The 22274-nt window shown below is 35.3% G+C and overlaps 1 protein-coding gene across 3 annotated transcripts in view; it reads right to left on the reverse strand.

The window, feature by feature from the left end:
• FNIP1 (folliculin interacting protein 1) overlaps nt 1-22274 on the reverse strand; it is a 128882-nt gene that overhangs the window by 33900 nt on the left and 72708 nt on the right. For 2 of the 3 annotated variants that reach the window (XM_065873553.1, XM_065873551.1), the window contains 5 exons: nt 19216-19299; nt 17933-18004; nt 14822-14957; nt 12391-12592; nt 8650-8735 (listed from right to left, as the gene is read on the reverse strand). In XM_065873553.1, the coding sequence (XP_065729625.1) occupies nt 8650-8735; nt 12391-12592; nt 14822-14957; nt 17933-18004; nt 19216-19299 (580 nt within the window). The remainder of the gene's footprint in view (nt 1-8649; nt 8736-12390; nt 12593-14821; nt 14958-17932; nt 18005-19215; nt 19300-22274) is intronic. The other variant, XM_065873552.1, reaches the window with a different exon arrangement.

Consider the following 22274-nt stretch of genomic DNA (forward strand, 5'->3'; position numbering starts at 1 on the left):
GCTATGTGTAAAAGGATGAAATTAGAACATTATTTAACACTATACACAAAAATAAACTCAAAATGGATGTAAGACCAGGCACTATAAAACTCTTAGAGGAAAATATAGGCAGAACACTCTGACATAAATCACAGCAATAACTTTTACAATCTGTCCCTACTAAGAGAAATAAAAACAAAAATAAACAAATGGGACCTAATCAAACTCAAAAACTTTTGCACAGCAAAGGAAGCCATAAACAAAACACAAAGACAACCCACAGAATGGGAGGAAATATTTGCAAATGATGTGACTGACAAGGGATTAATCTCCAAAATTTACAAACAGATCATGCAGCTCAGTATCACAAAAAACAAACAACCCAATAAAAAAATGGGCAGAAGGCTTGAACAGACATTTCTCCAAAGAAGACATACAGATGGCCAAGAGGCACATGAAAAGATGCTCAACATCGCTAATTATTAGAGAAATGCAAATCAAAACTACAATGAGGTATAACCTCACACCAGTCAGAATGGCCATCATCAAAAAGCCTACAAACAATAAATGCTGGAGAGGGTGTGGAGAAAAGGGAACCCTCCTACACTGTTGGTGCAAATGTAAATTGGTGCAGCTATGGAGGTTCCTTAAGAAACTAAAAACAGAACTATCATATGATCCAACAACCCCACTCCTGGACATATATCTGGAAAAAAAACATGGTTTGAAAGGTTACATTCATCCCAATGTCCATCACAGCACTATTTACAATAGTTAAGACATGGAAACAACTTAAATGTCCATCAACAGAGGAATGGATAAAGAAGATGAGGTATATATACACAGTGGAATATTACTCAGTCATAAAAAAGAATGAAATAATGCCATTTGCATCAACATGGATGGACCTGGAGATTATCATACTAAGTGAAGTAAGTCAGACAGAGAAAGACAAGTAGCATATGATATTGCTTATATGCGGAATCTAAAAAAATATATATATACATGAGATACAAAACTTATTTACAAAACAGAAACAGACTCACAGACTTAGACAATGAACTGGTTAGCACAGGGTAAGGGTGTGGGGGAAGGACAGAATGAAAGTTTGGGATTCACATGTACACAGTGCTATATTTAAAACAGATAACCAACAAGGACCTATTCTATAGCACAGGGAACTCTGCTCAATACTCTGTAATAGCCTAAATGGAAGAAGAACCTGAAAAAGAACAGATACATGTATATGTATAACTGAATCACTTTGCTGTTCACCTGAAACTAACACAACATTGTTTTACTCCAATATAAATAAAAAAGAAAGATACATGGGAAAGCCCCCAATACTTGGAGATTTTAACAATACATTTCTGCATAACATAAGGGTCAAAGAAGAAATCTCAAGAGAAATTTTAAAATAATTTGAATTAAATTTTCATTCAACTTAACAAAATTTGTGGGATCCAGCAAAAGTAGTGCTCAGAGGGAAATTCATAGCACTGAATGCACAGATTAGGGAAAAAGAAAGATCTGAAAGCAATAATCTAAGCTTTAACTTTAGGAAACTAGAGAAAGATAAGTAACATAAAACTAAAGCAAGTAGGAGAAAAGAAATAAAAAGATTAAAAAATCATTGAAATTAAAGACAAAAATCAATGGATAAAACAAAACAAAATCTGGTTCTTTGAAAAGATCAAAGATTCTTTGAAAATTGATAAATTTCTATCCAAGATAACCAAGCAAAAAAGAGGAATGACAAAAATTACTAATATTAGAAATAAAAGAGGGATCCATCACTACTGATCTATGGACATTAAAAGGATAATTAAGAAGTAATATGAACAACTCTATGCTTACAAATTTGATGACGTAGATGAACCAGACCAATTCCCTGAAAGACACAAACTACCAAAACTCACACAAGAAGAAATAGATAACCTGAATAGTCCTATATCTATTTTAAAAATTGAATCAATAGTCAATAACTCTCAGCAAACCAGGAATAAAGAGGGAACTTCTTTAACTTGATAAAGTGTATCTATAAGAAACATAACTTCATACTTAATGGTGAGAAACTTGAAGCTTTCTCACTCAGATCTGGTAAAAGGCAAGGATGAACCTTCTCACCATTGCTTTCCTACATCGTACTAGAAGCCCTTGCTAATGCAACAAGGCAGGAAAAAGAAATAAAAGATATACAGATTAGGAAGGAAGACATAAATGCCATGATTGCTTATGATTGCTTTATTCAGAAAATCTGAAAGAAGTGACCAAAAAGCTCCTGGAATAAAGAGGCAGTTATAGAAGGTTGCAGGATATAAGGTTAATATACAAAAGTCAATTGCGTTCTTATATACCATCAATGAACAGTTCAAATTTGAAATTATAAACACAGTATCATTAATATTAACCAAAAAAAAAGAAAAATCTGAAATATTTAGGTATAAATCTTTTAAAAATGTACAAGATCTATAGGAGGAAAATTACAAAACTCTGATTAAAGAAATCAAAGAAGATACAAATAAACAGCAAGCTATTCCATGTTCATGGACAGGAAGTCTTGCTACTGCTAACATGTCAATTTTTCCCAGTTTAATCTACAGATTCAATGCAATCTCAATCAAAATCCCATAAGTTATTTTGTGGATATCAACAAACTGATTTTAAAGTTTGGAGAGGCAAATGATCCAGAATAGTCAACACAACACTGAAGGAAAAGAACAAACTTGGAGGACTCATATTATCTGACTTGAAGAATTATTATAAAGATGGGGGCTTCCCTGGTGGTGCAGTGGTTAAGAATCCACCTGCCAATGCAGGGGACACAGGTTTGAGTCCTGGTCCAGGAAGATCCCACATGCCGTGGAACAACTAAGCCCACGTGCTACAACTACCGAGCCTGCACGCTAGAGCCCACAAGCCACAACTGCTGAGCCCGTGTGCCACAACTACTGAAGTCCACGCACCTAGAGCCTGTGCTCCACAACAAGAGAAGCCACTGCAATGAGAAGCCCATGCACTGCAACAAAGAGTAGTCCCCGCTCTCCACAACTAGAGAAAGCCCATGCACAGCAATGAACACCCAGCGTAGACAAAAATAAATAAATTTATATTAAAAAAGAATTATTATAAAGATACAGTAATCAAGACAGTGTGGTACTGCTGAAAGAATAGACAAATAGATCAATGAAACAAAACAGAGAGCTCAAAAATAGAGCCCCAGAAATATACTCAATTGATATTTGATAAAGGAGCAAAAGCAATACATGGAGCAAAGATAGTCTTTTCAACAAATGATGCTGGAACAAGTGGACATTCATATGCAAAAATATGCACCTAGACAAAGACTTTACAGCTTTCACCAAAAAAAAAAATCAAAATGAATAATAGACCTAAATGTAAATGCAAAATCATAAAACTTCTAGAGCATAACATGTGAAAAACCTTAATGATCTTGTGTTTGGTAATGAATTTTTAGATAAAACACCAAAGGCACTATTCAGGGAAAAAAAGAAATTGTTAAGTTGGACTTCATTAAAATTTAAAACTCTGCTCTGTGAAAATATTACAAGAATGAAAAGACAAGCCACAGACTAGGAGAAAGTATTTGCAAAACACGTATCTGATAAAGGATTGATATCCAAAATACAGAAAAAAACCTAAAAACTGAACAATAATAAAAGCAACAAACCAAGTTAAAAATGGACGAAAGATTGAACAGATATCTCACCTACAAAGATATATACATTACAAACAAGTATTTGAAAATATGCTCAACCTCATATGTCATTAGGAAACTGCAAATTAAAACAATGAAATACTGTTACACATCTATTAGTACAGTTAAAAAAAAAAAAAACAAAACCTGACATATCAAATGCTGACAAGGATATGGAACAAGAGTAACTCTAATGAACTGCTAGTGGGAATGCAAAATGATACAGTCACTTTAGAAGACAGTTGGCAGTTTCTTACAAATCCAAACACAGTCTTCTGTGAACATCTAGCAATTATGCTCCTAGGTACTGACTCAGTTGAACTGAAAACTTAAGTCTATACAAAACCCCGCACATGAATGTTTAGAGAAACATTATTTATAATCACCAAAAACTAGCAATCAAGAAGATCACCAAAAACTAGCGATCAAGAAGATGTCCTTCAATTGAGGTGAATGGAGAAACTGCGGTACATCCACACAGTGGGATATTACACAGTGAATATTTTTATATAAATGAGCCATAAGACACAAAAAAAACATAGAAGAATCTTAACTGCATATAGCTAAGTCAAAGAACCAGTCTAAAAGGGCTACATACTATATGATTCCCAGAATATGACATTCTGAAACAGGCAAAATTATAGACAGAGATCAGTAGCCAATGGGTTTGGTGGAAAGGGAGAAAGAATAGATAGGTGAAGCATAGGCGACTTTCAGAGTGGTGAAACTACTCTGTCTGATAATGTAATAGTGAAACATGACATTATGCATTTTTCAAAACGCATCCAACTGTACAATACAAAGAATGGAACTCAATGCAGACTACGGATTTTAGTTAATAATAATGTATCAACATTGGTTCATTAATTGTAACAAATATACCACACTAATGAAATACGGTAATAATCAGTGAAACTATGGGTAGTGGGGAGAGAGCTATATGCAAAAACTTTCTGAACTGTTAGCTCAATTATTCTGTAACTCCGACACTGTTAGAATTAAATCTATTAATTACATGTGTATATACACATATATATCTACATATGTACATACACATATATATGTGAAATTAAGCTATTTACACTCTTAATTAATAATACAGAGTGGCCAAGAAATAGAGGATATAACAGATAGCCATGTCTCCAAATCTACCATTTTGCTCATGGTTTGTTTTGTTGTTTTTCATTCCCATTCCCAACACTCCAGAAGAGGGTTCATTATTCAGCCTGTATTGCGCTTGCTCCAAAGATACAAACATGGATAGTTTCAGAAAATGGAAGAGAATCAGACTGAATTTACAGACTAAAAGAGAATTGGGTCTAGATCAGTGGATATAAATCACCAACCCCTAAAACAGACGTTTAAATTTTAATAATGCTCAGTGGCCAGGACGCTACAAAATTATACGATACATGGGTTAATACAACTGGCAAAGATAGAGCTTATGGCAAACTAGAGAGAGCTTGTCTGGCTTAAAGGCCTAAAGGTTCAAATGTTTGTAAAAAACAAGGAGGCCAAGTAAAATGTGTGCTGGCTGGAGTTCTCTCACCTACCTGTTAACCTGGTCTCAGTAACTTTATTCAACATAGATAAAATAGAAAAGCATTTATGTTGAGCCTAATGTGCCCCTCTTTTTCTTTAACTGTAGAACACTTACTGAAATATCAAATCTATTGATAGAAAATTTATCCAATGCGGCCTAAATCATTAACATTTGCTTTAAGCAACTCAGTATAATTTACCTCTTGAATCATACAAAAAGTATCTTTAAATTAATTTTTAAAAATACACCTTGGAGGGTCTTCCCTGGTGGCACAGTGGTTGAGAGTCCACCTGCCAATGCAGGGGACACGGGTTCATGCCCCGGTCCGGGAAGATCCCACATGCCACGGGGCGGCTGGGCCCGTGAGCCATGGCCGCTGAGCCTGCGCGTCCAGAGCCCGTGCTCCGCAACGGGAGAGGCCGCAACAGTGAGAGGCCCGCGCACCGCAAAAACAAAACAAAAAAATATACCTTGGGACGTCCCTGGTGGTCCAGTGGTTAAGACTCCATGCTTCCAATGCAGGGGGCACGGGTTTGATTCCTGGTCGGGGAACTAAGATCCCACATGCGCAGGGTGCGGCCAAAAAACAAAACACCTCAAAGAAATTCTCATTTTAAGCAAACATCCTGACATAAAATTATTTATATAATCGTATGTTCATAAAACGATCAAATTTTGAGCTTTCACATGAAAGCTTTCAGAAACATACAAAGAGGTCTACATGAATTGAGAAGTTATGAAGATAATACAGACAGCCAAGCAAAGTCAGTTCATTAAATTTGTTTGAAATTCCATCTAGAAATATTGAGGGAATGTACTTCATTTCCTCTATACTTCATCTATAAGAAACATTTATGTATATAAAACTTGATTTAATCATGAATGGCACCAGAAATGTAATAACCTGAATTCTTAAGGTATGAACAAATGAAATTACGAATAACTTCACACATAATTCATATATAAAGAGTGAAGATGCCAATGAACTAAAGAAACAGACGGATTAAAAATACTATATTACTAAACTAGTGTTGAGTGTTTATAGTTTTAACGCTGTAAGATGAAAAAGTTATAGAGATTTGTTACACAATGTGAATGTATTTAACACTGCTGAGCTGTACACTTAAAAATGGTTAAATGTCAAATTTAATGTTGTTTTACTTTTACCACAATAAAAAAAATTGTTTTAATACTGTATTGTTTGTTACCATGCTTCATTTGATAACTTATGAAAGGCCTAAAATGAATATGTTAACAAAAATATATGGCAGAAAAGATTAGCTCTAACATAATTTTCACCAGTACAAATTATTTGCAAGACAAAAAAAGAAATAATAAAGCCTGAAATTTAATTCTCTAATGTGTTTTTCTGTACATTTCCTCTAACCACTGTGTTTACTGCACAAGAAAGATTTAAAAACTCACATTTAACATCTTTTATCCTAAAAATTATGGTGAATAACAGATGACTAGAAAATCTTCTCCTCCTCAATAACTGAATCCAGCCAATGAATATTATACAACAGTCATAAAGCAAACTTTTTAAAAAATTTTTTACAAAACTTTTTGGCCACGTCGTGCGACTCGCAGGATCTTAGTTCCCCAACCAGGGATCGAACCCACACACTTGGCAATGAAAGCTTAGAGTCCTAACCACTGGACCATCAGGGAATTGCCAAGTAAACATTTTCAATTGAAATAAATTAAAAACATGATGAAACATTCATATTAATTTAGGTTATTTTTACCATACAATTGCTATTTAATGCTTACCTATAATTCTACCTCAAAAATCATACAGAACACTTCTATAAAACATACCTTTTATTTAGGAAAATAAGTTATTTTATCATAAATTCAAAGATTCTAGAATATGGCTGAGGCAATGAAATATCTCCTTTTGAGAGAGGTTTAAAAAACCAGATTTACTTTCACTGTGGTTTAACACAAAAAGAGAAAAATGAAGAATAAAAAAGGATCAAAGTTGAAAATAAACATGAGTTCTCTCTTATTGTCAAATTTACTAAATACACAACTCCTTAGTCATTTCCATTTTAAAAAAAAAAAGTATATTACATGACATGCCTACAGTTTCACAATAGCAATCCTGCAATATCACAGGCTAAAATAGGCTTTCATTTCAAAATGTAACAGTTCATATTTAAACAAACAATTCAGAAGACCCCTAACCCAATAAGGGACCATACAACACAAGCCAATGAATAAAAGTGAGGTACATGGACTACTGGTGATAATAAACCTTATGTGTACACAGATACATATTTTTAATTTTAATTATTATGCATTCATTTTTACAGCTTGCTTATTACAGCAAAGAAGGTTGATTCCCCATCTAGGGTAACGATGCACACATTCTGAAATACACTTATTTAGGTATAAAATAGGGTCAATTTAAAGAGAAACATCAAATTAAAATGGCATAGATGATATGCAGATTTGGCAATACTGCGAAGGTGAGCTGTGAATGACTTTTAAGAAGCACTGCTGTAGGTTATATTTGTCATAGAAAACAGCGGTCACATTAATGTTGGGTCTTCTGCTAAGTACTTTACATACATTATCTCATTCTATCTTTACAACAATCTATTAGATTATTACTAAATTGAATTCACAGGTATTACATTAGAAAACTAAGGGTCAAAAATGCTAACAAATCAAAGGCAGAGCCAGGGTTAGCCCACAGGTCTGTCTGTCAGGTACTAAAGTCTGAGTTCTTGGGCTAAGTGTTATACTATTTCTCCAGTCTAAAGGAGGAAAGACTGAGAGGATGAGAGGATGAAGTAAAACTGAAATGAATCTCTTTGAGACAGAAACACATCAGTCACTTAGCGTGATTCCCAACATAAGTTCATATGTAATATGTTTCCTTGCCATAATTAGAGTGCAGTTACAGCACTTGCTGGAGCTTCAGGCTCCAAGCTTTGTTGTGTCAGAAAATACTGCTAGAGAAAGGATTAAGCAACAGAGTAATATGGAACACCAAGTTCATATTCCCTATATCCATGTATCTTTGTATTCCACGTATCTAAGAACATGTGATTACCATCACTGGTTAAGTAACACTTAATCAGTCCCTACATCTAGGAGCCCAACAAAGGACAAACCACATTTCTGCTAAGACAAGGGTGTCTTCTGGTCATATCTGCTTGTCTAGTGGTCCAGTGCTAGAAACCATACCACTGATTCCTCCCACGTGTGCTTGAATTCGAAGCACTTTCATATTTAATAACAAAGGAGTCAACGGCCCACTGAATTACACCCTCATTTGACTATGGGACAGAGAAATTTAAAGAATTAAATTTTATTAGAATAAGTTAAAAAAATAAATAAATTTTCCAGTGTACACTGCGAAACAATTCTATATTATGAAAAGCTGGAGAATAGGTACCTGAATTCATTTAGGGCATCAACTATTCGATTATATGCCAAACTCCTCTGACTGGCATCAGCTGATCTCCGGCTCATTTTCATAGCCTTGAAAGCAATCAAATAGTTAATTCTTATACTGATCATGGGCAAAATATGGGGGGAAAAAAAGTAAAAGACAAAGTCACATATTTCCACAACATTCTACCCATCATTCTTAACTAGATATACATAAAGAAGGCACACATATTTCTAGTGGCTTTCTTTTCTTTTTTTTTTTTTTTTTTGCACCTTTGCTCATTTAATGAGTATAATAAAATTCAAATTCCTCCAATGGTAAGCCTCTTACTTAACTGTCAAACCACAGAATGTCAACACACAATGAGGATGATGTTGACAGTTTCTGGGTTACGTAAAACTTTTTTCTCCCAAACAGATCATAAAATGATAAGTCAGTAACAACAGCTCCTGGGTTTCACTAATATTTCATAAACAATGGTTCTGTTAACTAAATCCTTTTTTAAAATCTAAAATATAAAGATGCTACTGAAAGATGTATCAAGTTATTAGTAATATTTGCTTTCTTAAAAACATATTTAGCCAAAGTTGATAAGTCCTGCTTTAGGTAGACAAAAAGAGGATCAGGATTAGAATATGGAGATCAGAAAGAACTTTGAAATTTTTAAAACTTTTTCAAAAATATGTAATTATGCATTACTTATGTAATTACACATTATTTTTAAAATGTTTAAACATATATTTAAGAAAATGTTAGACTACTTCAGGCCAGAATCGTTCACGTTCATCCAAAAGCTTCAATAGGGTAAAAGTGACAGTTAACTTTATGTTTTCACTAACTGCTAAGAGACTCCCAATTTATAAAGAAATATTCTTTAGCTAGAATCAAGCAGTATTCTCCCTTGATTTTACCAACAATAAAAAATTTTACATTATAGATCTCAAAAGGTAGCACAGACTTTGAAATAATTCCCACAGTGCTCAGAAACAGCATCCATAGATTTTCATTAAAAAAATAAGTAAGTGATAGTTTGAAAACTGGCCCTAGAACATAACTTATTTGGATGGTTCAGTGTTTACTACATTCTATGATTAATTACCAACTACAGAATGTTCTAAACTAAGTCCTATTCATTTATATGAAAGTATTCACTCAGCTTTATCTTTCAGCTTTATTAAGAAATAAGATGTTAAACTTGAACAAATATCCACACAACTCTAAGTACTGCAATGTGCACTTTCGGCATAGAATGAACAAAACATTAAAACATTTAAAAAGTAATGTTTAATGAGTTCTATAGTGCCTGAATATTTCAAGTTTTATACAAAGTTTAAACACTTCTGCAAGTAACTGAAATGTCAGTTCAACCACAGCTTAATATTCCATGTATTGACTTTGGCAACAATAGACTACAAAAAGAGACAGCAGCAAACTGTAGAAAATGTCACCAGTGCTGAACTTCTGAAAAAGTAAATGAAAATGTACTTTACTCATCTGCTCAGTAAAAAGGTACTGCTAATAATCTATTTGTCTTTTAACAGATTTAATGTAAATAACTAATATAGTGTCTTCTCTAGAGGCAGATGATCCTCAGACACTAATGAGTTACTGAAATGCATCCTCTGCTTTCTAGAACATTCTAATTGGTCTCGCATCTCTACTCTCTTTTACTAGTCTCTTTTAAACATACTGCCAAAATAATGTTCCTATAGTACAATTTGAAGACAGCCTAACAAAGTCAAAAATTCTGGCAAGCATTCTAGACTCTCTGTGATCTGGACACCATTAACTCTGCCAGCCGTATCACTCACTACTCCTCTTTGTATCTTTTCCGTTCTGCATATTGTCACAGGGATTAAGAACTTTAGTTACACCCACTGATAGTTCAACTTATAGGAATCTCTTATAAAATATAATCTTGAAAATTCACCAAGATGTTAACTGCAGTGTAGCTATAACTGTGAAAAAGCAGAAATGACCTAATAAAAAAGTTATTTAAATGGAGGAAAGCCACTAAAATATATTCAAGAACCATTTAAAATGAGAAATGTGTATGTTAACAATGATGAATTTTTCAAAATGGGCACATAATTAAAACAGCATGAACACAGCACAGTCCCAATCAAGTAAAAGTACAATACACATAGAAAAGGCCTGGGTAAGACTTTCAGCAAAATGTTAATGAGTTATCTTTGGGCGACAAGGATATCAATTTTTCTTGTTATTCTGCAATATCCATTTTTCAAAACTTTGTTTAAAAAATCCTACACATCCTTTAAGATACAGTTCAAATGAAACATCTTCGCAGTAGGAAGTCATTTTTCTTCCCTATGAACTCCTAAAAAACTTTGGTTTTCCTTCTTTTTTAGTTATCTTTATGTTCTATCGTATATTCACAATTTTCTTACTTTACATCAATTTATTACATGCACTATCAGCAACATTTGACACAACTGATCACTCCTAACCTCTTAAACTATTTTCTTCACCTGGCTCATCTCCCCTGCTGGTTCTCAATTCCTCAAATTTTAACTACTGAAACGCTCTACAAATAAGGCCTAGGATCTCCTCTCCTCTCTTCTCTCTCTCAATCAGTTTCTTGGCTTAAAATACCATATATACACTGGTGACTGTCCAGCCTGGACCTTTCCCCTAAACTCTAGACTCACAACAACTTGGATGTACAGGAGGCACTGCAAACAAACTGCTGATCTTCCTCCACCAAACCTGTTCCATTTGTAGCTCTCCCATTTTAGTACTGGCAATTCCATCCTTCTTACTGCTCAAAAGAAAAATCCCAAGTCAACCTCTATTATTCTTTCTCTTAACCCCAATTCGGTCCATCAGCTAATCTCCTTAGCTCTATTTTCAAAAATATCCAGAATCCAACCACTTGTCACCAATTCCATCACGAAAGTGCTTTAAGTATCCACCATCTCTCACCTGAATTACTTCAACAGCCTTGTAACTGATCCCAAAGCATCCACCTTTGCCCCTGAAATCTATTCTCCATCAGCAGTAAGAGTGATTCTCATGAATAATGTCATTTCCCTACTCAAAACACTCCAATGGTTTCCCATCTTTCTTAAGAGTAAATGCCAATGCTCATACCATGGTATCCTATAAATTCCTACATGATCTGGTCCTATTTCTAACTTAGCCACTTTGGCATCCTTACTCCTCCTTGCTGATGCTCAAGCATCAGGCTTACTCCTTTGCCCCTCCTGGAGCATTCTTCTCTCAGATGGTTATAGCTGACTTCCTCCATATCTCTGGACCATATGTCATTTTATCAGGAGCTTTCTTGACTATCTTATAAAAATTTGTAAGCCTTCCATCCAGCATTCCTTAAAAAGCTTTCTCTGTTTTATTTTTCTCCATAGCACTTATTACCATCTAAAATCTTATATATTCATTTGTTTATTTTCTATGCCATGAGGTCAGGAGTGTTGCTTTTTTTCACATCTTATCCTCAGTTGCTAGAATAGTGCCTGCCACATTCTAGGCCCTCAAATACTTATTTATTGAATGGATAAATGACATTACATCTTTTTTTTAGGTAGTAGGCTTCTTAAAAGGAGCTGAAGTCTACTTTGCATCTCTCAGATCACTTTGTAGGGTACCTGCACAGATTCTGTTAATTTTTCTGCCAAATGAATAAACACGATGCTTAAGCAAGAGAATAAGATTCAAAGGAAAATAAAATAAAAAATATAAATAAACCATAAACATGACTATGCTTACCTGTTCTATTGCACTCTTTAATTTGTTCATGTGGCTTTCAAACAGAGGAAAATGTGAAAAAAAGAATTCATTAAATTTGTTACTTTCATCTTCATCTTTGGATAATGAAAAGATTACCCCAATTGCAATCTTCTTTTTCCTCACAATCCCTGGGTTAGGGCCACAGCTCTCCTCTGACAGATTAAAGCTTTCTTCTATAGACCTTAAAAATAAATGGTTTTTCATTTTTAAAAAATATAGAAATAATTAAATTCACAATTCAATCCCCTTGCTAATTAAATGTAGGCAAGCTAAAGGTCTTCCAGTGTTTTATCAAGTAAATCTAAAAATCCATACCAATTGTGTATCTCTTTGAGAAATCTACTGGCTATTCCTTTATACTCATGTTTTTGTAAGAAATTTTAATAGAGAGTCAGATTGGAAACATTTTTGTTCAATTAGAAGTCACTAAAAAAGTAGATAATCCCAATGTATAACCAACCTAAAAGAGCCTGAATTTTAAGGTTTATAGATGAGTCTGATATAATCTCTTCACTGTTCTAGAATCTACTTATCTCCCCTTAAGATTCCAGGAATAAAATCAAAGGTGAAGGAATAAAGGGAGTGAATAAAAAAGGAAACAAGAAGCTTCATCATCTTTAGCTGTACTTAACACAGACTAAAAAAAAAAAATCTATCAAGAATGAATTAACTTGCCAAAATAGAAACATGAAAAACTGAAATATCGAAACATGCAGTTAAATGGATCAAAGACCAAAACAGAAGAGTTAAAACTATAAAACCCCTAGAAGAAAACATAGGGTAAAAGCTTCATGACACTGGATATGGCAATGGTTTCTTGGATATGACACCAAAGGTAAAGGCAACAGAAGAAAAAAATAAATAAATTGGGCTACATAAAAATGAAAAACTATTGTGTATCAAAAGAAACTATCAACAGAATGGGTAACTAATCAAATGGGACAAAATATTTGCAAAGCATATATCTGATAAGGAATTCATATCCAGAAATATATAAAGAACTCCTACAATTCAACAACAACCACCAAAAAAAACACCTGATTAAAAAATGGGTAAAACACTTGAATAGACTATCTCCAAAGAAAACATACGTACGGCCCATAAGAAAGCAAAAACATGCTCAACATCACTTGCCATCAGGTAAATGCAAAATTGAAACTACAAGGAGATACCACTTCACACCCATAGGATGGTTATTATTAAAAAAAAAAAAAAAAAAAAAGGAAATTAACTACTGGTGAGGATGTGGAGAAATTAGAACTCTTGTGCAGTTCTAGTCAGGGAAATTTCTTAGCGGTACAGTTGTTAGTACTCCACGCTTTCAGTGCAGGGGACACGTGTTCAATCCCTGGTCAGGGAACTAAGATGCAGCGTGGCCAAAAACAAAACAACACCCTGGCCATTTCTAGGGCGAATGAAAGTAAAATGGTACAGCCACTGTGGTGAAGAGCATGGCAGTTCCTTAAAAACTTCAACAGAGAATTATGATATGATCCAGAAATTCCACTTCTGGGCATATAACCAAAAGAATTGAAAGTGGAGACTTGAAAGGTATTTGTAGACTCACGTTCATATCAGCATATTCACAACAGCCAAAAGGTGGAAGCAATCCAAATGTCCAAGGACAGATGAGTGGATAAACAAAATGTATATACAATGGAATGTATATGTATATACAATGGAATACAATGGAATGTTAGTCATAAAAAAAAATGAAATTCTGATACATGTTACAATATGGGTAAACCCTGAAGGCATGCTAAAGTGGAAGAAGGCAGACATAAAAGGATAAATATTCTATGATTCCACTTATATGAGGTATGTAGAGCAATCAAATTTACAGAGAAAAAAGAATAGCATAGTAGTTCCCAGGGGCTAAGGGGAGGGAGGAATGGGGGATTATTGCTTAATGTGTATAAAGGTTCAGTTTGTGGAGATAAAGTTATGGACGTGAATGGCTATGGCTGCACAACAATGTGAAGGTACTTAATGCCACTGAACTATACAGCTAATAATGGTTAAAATAGTAAATTGTATGTTATGCATAACTTACCACAATTTTTAAAAATGTAGTACACTTTAAAAGTTTCCAGTTCCAGACTTGAAAAATACAAAATACAAGGTCCAGGCTCTTAACATACACAATTGTGTTAAAGGAACTATTCAATCTTGTGGTAAATTAAAAGTCCCGGCCTTCCCTGGTGGCGCAGTGGTTGAGAGTCCACCTGCCAATGCAGGGGACACGGGTTCGTGCCCCGGTCCAGGAAGATCCCACATGCCGCGGAGCGGCTGGGCCCGTGAGCCATGGCCGCTGAGCCTGCGCGTCCGGAGCCTGTGCTCCGCAACAGGAGAGGCCACAGCAGCGAGAGGCCTGCGTACCGCAAAAAAAAAAAAAAAAGTCCCAACTTACCATCTAGGAAACACCCCATTCTCCAAACTTGTTGTTTGGCTACGTCGCCAGCGTCGCTGGTAGCTGCTGGCACAACTTCGGGTAAGTGAGGAGTTTGGAGAGGGAAATGGTGTAATAAGCAAGCTGCTGAGAGATGCTGTCAAGTCAGAGTAAGAACAAGTATAATGTATAAGTTAATAATTACTAAAAACAAGAACAGATTTCTTTTTAACAAATTTAAGAGTGGTGACTCAAATTTTCCATTTTGCTGAATGAGGCTCTAAAATTTCCATTTAAAAAAATACATCATTGTTGGAGCAAGGTCCCAGAATAAAATCACATACTAAAAGTGAGCTGGCAAGAGACCCTGATACAATCCCCTTTTGACATCCTTACCTTCCCCAACCCCACCCTAGACGAAAATGCTACTTTGAAATAAAGCTTTATGCCTTTGGCCATGACACTGTCTCCTAGCTTAACTGAATCCTTAGTCCTTAAATTAAATACGATGCAGTTCAATTCCAATGCAGCAGCTGGATTTTAAGAACAAAAGCTAATTTGAAAATAAGTGTTTGAATGCCATTTAAAACGTCATTTAAAAGTACTCATGGAGGGGGGCTTCTCTGGTGGCACAGTGGTTGAGAGTCCACCTGCCGATGCAGGGGACACGAGTTCGTGCCCTGGCCCGGGAAGATCCCACATGCCGCGGAGCGGCTGGGCCTGTGAGCCGTGGCCACTGAACCTGCGCGTCTGGAGCCACAACAGTGAGAGGCCCGCGTACCACAAAAAAAAAAAAAAAAAGTACTCATGGAGGGACTTCCGGGGTGGTCCAGTGGTTAAGACTCCACAATTCCAATGGAGGGGGCACAGGTTCGATCCCTGGTCGGGGAACTAAGATGCCACATGCTGCGTGGCGGCCAAAAAAAAAAGAAGTACTCATGGATCGCTTGTGCATAGGTAGCCACCTCTGAATGCTTGGGTACTTTTACCAAGAGTCATGACTATACCTATCAAGCTCCAAGAAAGAGTAAATCCTATAGATTGCTCTCTGGAACATTGCTCTCTGTAACACTGCTCTCTGGAACAGACACATCCCAATAGAGTCCACTCTGATTATAAGTGCTGCAATCCCCTAACTATGGAAATTATTCTCTTCTGAAAACCCTTCTCTGCAATCCAAAAGCTCTGTTTCCTGCCTGGGGTATTAAAAGCTAAAATCCTTTCTTTTATGGGGGGATTCTCTCCTTCTCTCCACTTAATCTAGAGAGAAAAAGACCTCAAGGGCTTGCTTTTGTTTAGAAATATTATAGATTCCCATTTTCATCATTATAAACACACACTGAGAATTTGTAAAATAATCAAAAGGGAAGTATTATTATCATCTATAAAAAGATACATGCCAGATGATATATTATTTTGGACACCGGGACTGAAAACTAAGAGATTATCATTATGAAAATATGTTCATTTGAATTCTGACAAATTCAACGGTAAAGGGGAGAGCTCTATGTGCCATGCAAACATCAGGGCTGCCAATGAATTAATTCTGGACTACTTTCTTGAAAATACCACATTTTATCAATTAGTAGTATAAAACTTTGTAGTCTAAGATTACATGTATAACTAATCTGGGTATGGCTTCTGTGAGAAATCAAATGTTACTCTAAATTTGGAAAAGCTCTGTTTTATCAAATTCTGGTATTAAAAATAACACAATCAGAAAAAGGAAGAAAATATACAATTAACTTAAACAGCATATATGAATTCAATGGCTTGAAGAAGCTTTACAGATCAGTCTTGCCAGGCCCTTCAATTTACAGATGAAGAAAATGAAGTATAGAGACATTAATTTATCACTTCTGAAATCTTGGATAAAAAAGGAAAACTAAATTCCTGCCACAGAAAACGAAATCTCTAGATTACATAGATGCAAACAGTATTTAGAGAAATACACTCCAGATTAGTTCCTAAGAACAAAAATAACTCAATTAGAAAAGAAGGGTGAGATTATTTGAAAGATGAGACTTCTCCTATTAGAGTAGTGGTTCTTAACTCGAGCTGTCCATCAGAATCAGTGGTTGAGTTTTTCATTTTTTGTTCCTCAAATACAGATGCCTAAGCCTTTCTCTAGGGTAAATCAAGAATCTTCAAGAGTAGAGCCCAGGTATCTGAAAAATTTTCTTGAAATTTCTCATGCATAACTAGGGATTACAATATATGGGAAGTTTGGAATCTCCATCCAGACTCAAAACTGACTTGTGAACAATTTAGATAGCAGAGCCATGCAATGTGACAACACATACAGATAATCACAGTGGATAAAGTTTCTCATACCTAACAATAATTCAAACTTAAGAGTACTCCACCTTTCTCTTATGCTGATCTCTGAGCCCTGACACTTTTCCTTTTAACTGAAATGTCCTTCTTTCATGCCTTTGGCCAGATAACTCCTATTTATTTCAAGTATCAACACTCTGTAAAGCTTTACTCACACCCTGCCCCTTGCCCAGGCTAAGTTAGGTGCCGTTTTTCTGAACCTCTGCACAGGTCTATCACAGAACACCTCAAACAATAAACTATGACAGATGATTTTCCTGGCTATTCTCTCATTAGAAGCTGTGCTCGTTAAGGATAGAATCTGGGGGTTTTTTTGTTTTTTTCTTTTTAATCCTCACAATGTTTCAATAAAACTGTCAAATTTTGGAAGAGTACATATTTCAAAGAAATATGTATAACACTGGCTCAAAAATGCCTAAGCTCCTCTGGGCAAGAGACAGTCTGACACTTTAAACCCTAGTTAGGAGAAAACAGATATAAGCAAATGTGTCTTTTCTACTATGCTATCTAAGCAGTCTCTTGAGCAATATTATTTTTCTTATACTGGCTAAGCCTAAGCCAGCGTGTATTCATCCAGGCCATGTTCCACCAGGCACATTTACTATTAAACATGAAAAATTTTTAATTTAAAATATTTATCTCTGCTGTTTCTACCATCCTCTTGTAAGGCTAATATCAATACTAACAAACTGTGCACATAAAACTGGATGATAAAAGCAAAGATAAAAAAGGAAATCAATGTCAGCTAACAGTGATCTCATCAAAAATTGGATTAATACATGAACCTGTCATTACCAGAGCGTGCTATGCCACTGTCTCTGTCCTCATTCAGCTCTCTTCCAGGCATGTCCATTGGGTTGCTGTGAACTGCAAATCAAGACAAAACTGTGACTTATAAAATACAGTGCTGTTCAGGTTGATGTTGTTCCTTTTATGTAGCAAACTAAATCATGCTCATCTCATTGCATTCCTTTATTTTTTTCAACAGCATGGCACAAACCCAACACCAAGAGCTATTACTCAGTTGAACAAGCTTTGAGATCTCTCTGAAAATTTGACATATAATATGAAATAATCTATGGTATAATACCTAAAGAAGCAAAGAATGACTAAAATAAGTATTTCAGAAGCATATTCAATGATATATGAATATATTCACAATATACTGCTAAATGAAAAAAAAGCAATCTACTGACCAGTAAGAATGATGGTTGCTGGGGCTAAGTGACTGGTATATGACGGTTGTCTGCTGTTCTGCCTATAAAAATGTATGTTTAAAAATTCTCCAAAATAAAAATTTTAAGAAAGCTGAACAGTACAACCCCAATTTTGTTTTAAAACAAACAAAAAAAATAAGAAGGTGATTTCCAGTTGACAAGATGGCTAATATATTTTTTTGCCTATTTTTCATATTTTCCAAATTTTCTATAATATATATACATTGTTTGTATCTTACATTTGTAAGAAAAATAAATATTAATTAAAACAAGAAGTTGGATACAACTTCCTGGATACAGAAGCATGAACACACCCTACAATCATCTATTTAATGATGTAAACAAACATAGTCATATATGCCTTTTACAGAATATAATGGTGCTTGTTCATCTAAATTTTAGCTCCAAGAGAAATCATTCTTATGGAATAGTGTAGATCAGAAATTTTACAATAATAGTAAGATAGGATATTTTCTGCGATTGATGAACCATGATACAGAAGCTACTCAGCCATGGAAACAAGATAGTGTCACATTAGAAATTCCACTAGTATTATAAGAAATAACGTTCATACCGTATTTTGGTTTAGGATTCTAAAGTTAAAATCATTATTACATAACAAAATAAGAAATGACAAACTGAAATTTCATGAAAATGTCAATTCCACTGATAACTTAGTTTCTGGAAACTTTAAGAACATATTCAGTAGAAAGATATTAAGTTCTTAAACTTCCTAAGCAATGTTTTCTCAACTACACCTTCCCCAACTGCATTTCTCTACTCTCTTGTTTCCACAGCTTAACTATGAATTCTAGACGCTGGGGCACACCAACTAGTCTACCCACACAGCACATGGCAAACCTGCAAAGAAAGAGGCGCTCCTGATCAGGCGGAGCGGACCCTGTTCAGAGAATGCCCGCCTGGGGCTGCAGAACTGTGAAAGACCTACATGGCAGAAACGTAAAATACATATGAAAGAGGGCTGTTAGAGAAGCCACAATGCGTCAGGAATAAAAGGTGAGCTAAGGAAGTACAAAAGCAGACCAACAGATATGGACGGAAACCTTTAAACAAGTAAGAATAATTCAAGCTGGCTTCCTATTTTTGAAACAGGATGGTTTCCCTCTGGTCATGGCTTATGTCAACATAACAATTTACTAATAAGTCCACATATAATAATAAAAATAAAACATAAATAATAAAAATAAGCTTCCACTATACAAGGTAAAATGTTCAATCCTTTCTCATCTAAAACAATGTTTTTAAAGATTCAAAACAGCACAGTAATGTTATCTATATAATTTGACATTTGCCAAATAAATTTATCTTTTAAAAAGTCAGTTTTAAGATTACAATATTGTGCAACTACAGTTAAGAAGAAAACCACCTAAGCACTTGGCTGAAAAAACAGAACACAAAATAAAACAAAGAGCAAATAAAGAAAAGGGGTCTACTGACAAATAAGTATAAAATTGGTTTTTCTAAACTAGTGGTAAATTATAAAGTAACAGAAGAAACCAAAGTTCCTAGAGCAGGGGTCAGCCACTATGGAAGCAAGAAAGCCAATGCAGCCTGTCAGGGCCAGACTCCCAGCTGCCCAAGATAAGTAGCTGTCACACACTTGACCAAGAGAAGATAAGAGTCTGAAGACCCAGAGAGGGTAACATTCCAGCCTGGAAGCAAGCAGCTGAGTTACTTGTTAGTTATGCTTCATCAAGATGGCCTAAATAGCCATCTAGGAGGTTTATCTAGGATAGAACTGGGGACTTTTCCGTTTTAAAAAGTGACAAATGTATTTTTCAAATTGCTAATAGGTATTTTTCTATAACAAGAGTTTCTATAATTATAGTGCATGTGCAGCAAACCTTCCATTTTCATTGTTCAGGTCCTTCTTAATTTTTTCCTAGTTACCTCAAAACTTACCTGCTCTCTTTAATCTCCTTCCCTACCACCTCTTCTTACTCTCAGCACATGACTTTGTCTCGTACAGTATGCATATGTATACGTTTGTACACATGAAGAATCACCATAAGGGAGCTCTCCTTCTCCTACCATGCTATATCCAAACGTAATCTCCAAACTTAATCAACTTTCATCCCTGCCTCCTTCCTGCCTGAGGAGTAATAACAAGTAACATTATTCAAGTTCCCTTAATGTGCAGGGACTATCTGTGAAAAATCCTGAGAGGTACCTCCCTTCCTCCCTTCCAAAGCTAATTCTTCTAAGTCAGCTAGGCCCTTCCACTTTACCAGTATCACCTCTATCTCCAACCTCATCCTCCTTATAACCTCCTTTTCCATCAACATTTAAATACAGTCAGAACTCTTCTACCTTCTCCCCTATATCTAATCCTATAGTTCAGTAGTTCTTAAAATGTGGTCCAAGGACCCCCTAAGGGGACCCTGCAACCCTTTCAAGGGATTCTTGAGGACATTCCTTTTTCTAGCTACATATCTATGTGAAACTATACTCTCTTAACACACTTCAACCAAAACAACATATTACAAAAGACTGAATGCAGAAGAAGATATGAGAATCCAGCTGTTTCTATTAAGCCAGACAATAAAAAGTTTTGCAACAATGTAAAACAATGCCACTCGAAGTTTTCTTGTCTTGGAAAGTATAGTTATTTCAAAATATGTTATTTATATTAACATAAAAAGGGTTATTAGTGTTATTTTTAATGAGTTACTAAGTAAATATTTTTAAATTTTTCTGAATTTTAATTTCTAATACAGTATATATCAATAAATGTAACCTACATACACAAAAGCTCTCTGTGGTCCTCAATAATTTCTGTGTGTGTAAAAGGGTCCTGAAACCAAGAAGTCTGAGGATGTCTGCTTACATCTTAGAAAAGAAGATTAACCTGAGTCTTTCCTCAACTTTGGCTTCTATTCTCCCCACTGAAACTACTCACATAGGCCACCACCAAAAGCCTTCCTGTTACTTAATGCACTCCATACTATCTTACACTACCTTACATCATATTTGATGCTGACTACATTACACTTTGAACTTTTTTCCCTCAGTTCTCATGATAACACACACTAAGTTTTTTTTTTTCTTATTCTCCTTTATGTGATTCTCTTCTCCTACTCCATCTTTAAAGCCAGCATCCCCAGGGTTCTATCCTCAACAATATTTCCTTCTCATTCATTCTTATGCTTTCAATTATCATTTATATGATAATAATTCTCAAATCCATGGTAGAAACTGCTAACAATCTAAAAAAGGATTGTGTTCTCCCTTGCATAACATCGAGTAGTCTGTGGGAAGCAGCTGGCCAGCTAGGGACCATATTTCTCAAACCTCCTTATATACAGGTGAAGCTGTATGATTAGTTACCACCAATGGAATATGAGCAAAAGTGATGTATATCACTTTCAGGTTCAGGTGGTTTTGAAGGGAATGTGCCTTCTCCATACTCAATCTTTCCACTGGCTTTGTGTAGGTGAGCACAACCTTGGAGCCCATATTGTAAAGAAGGTAGAACTCCAAGAAGGAAGGAGACTGGACCTCTAAAACACTGCTTTAAGGAAAATTGTGAGAAAAAACCTCTATTGTTTTAAAACTATTATACATTCATTATCTTCCAGCAGCTACCACCAGAATACATCTCTCTCTCTCTAACTACAATGGATATCTTCACTTGGATATCCTACCAATTCGACATGCCTAAGCCTAAAATCATCAACTCCCAATTTCTCATGTTCCTCCCGGTGAATGGAACCAATATCCATGCAATTACACAACCCGATAGCTCAGTGCCATCGCTGACTCCCCCTCTCCCCTCACCTCTTCTACCTAATTACCAAGTCCTGTCTACTCTATTTCTCCCAACAAAGTTCTCAACAACTCTTTATCCTTATGGACACAATTTTACTCTACATCCCCATTATCTGTCACTTGGACTATCA

This window comes from Phocoena phocoena, chromosome 3 (genome assembly GCF_963924675.1).
Source record: "Phocoena phocoena chromosome 3, mPhoPho1.1, whole genome shotgun sequence".
In the NCBI taxonomy this organism is placed as follows: Eukaryota; Metazoa; Chordata; class Mammalia; order Artiodactyla; family Phocoenidae; genus Phocoena; species Phocoena phocoena.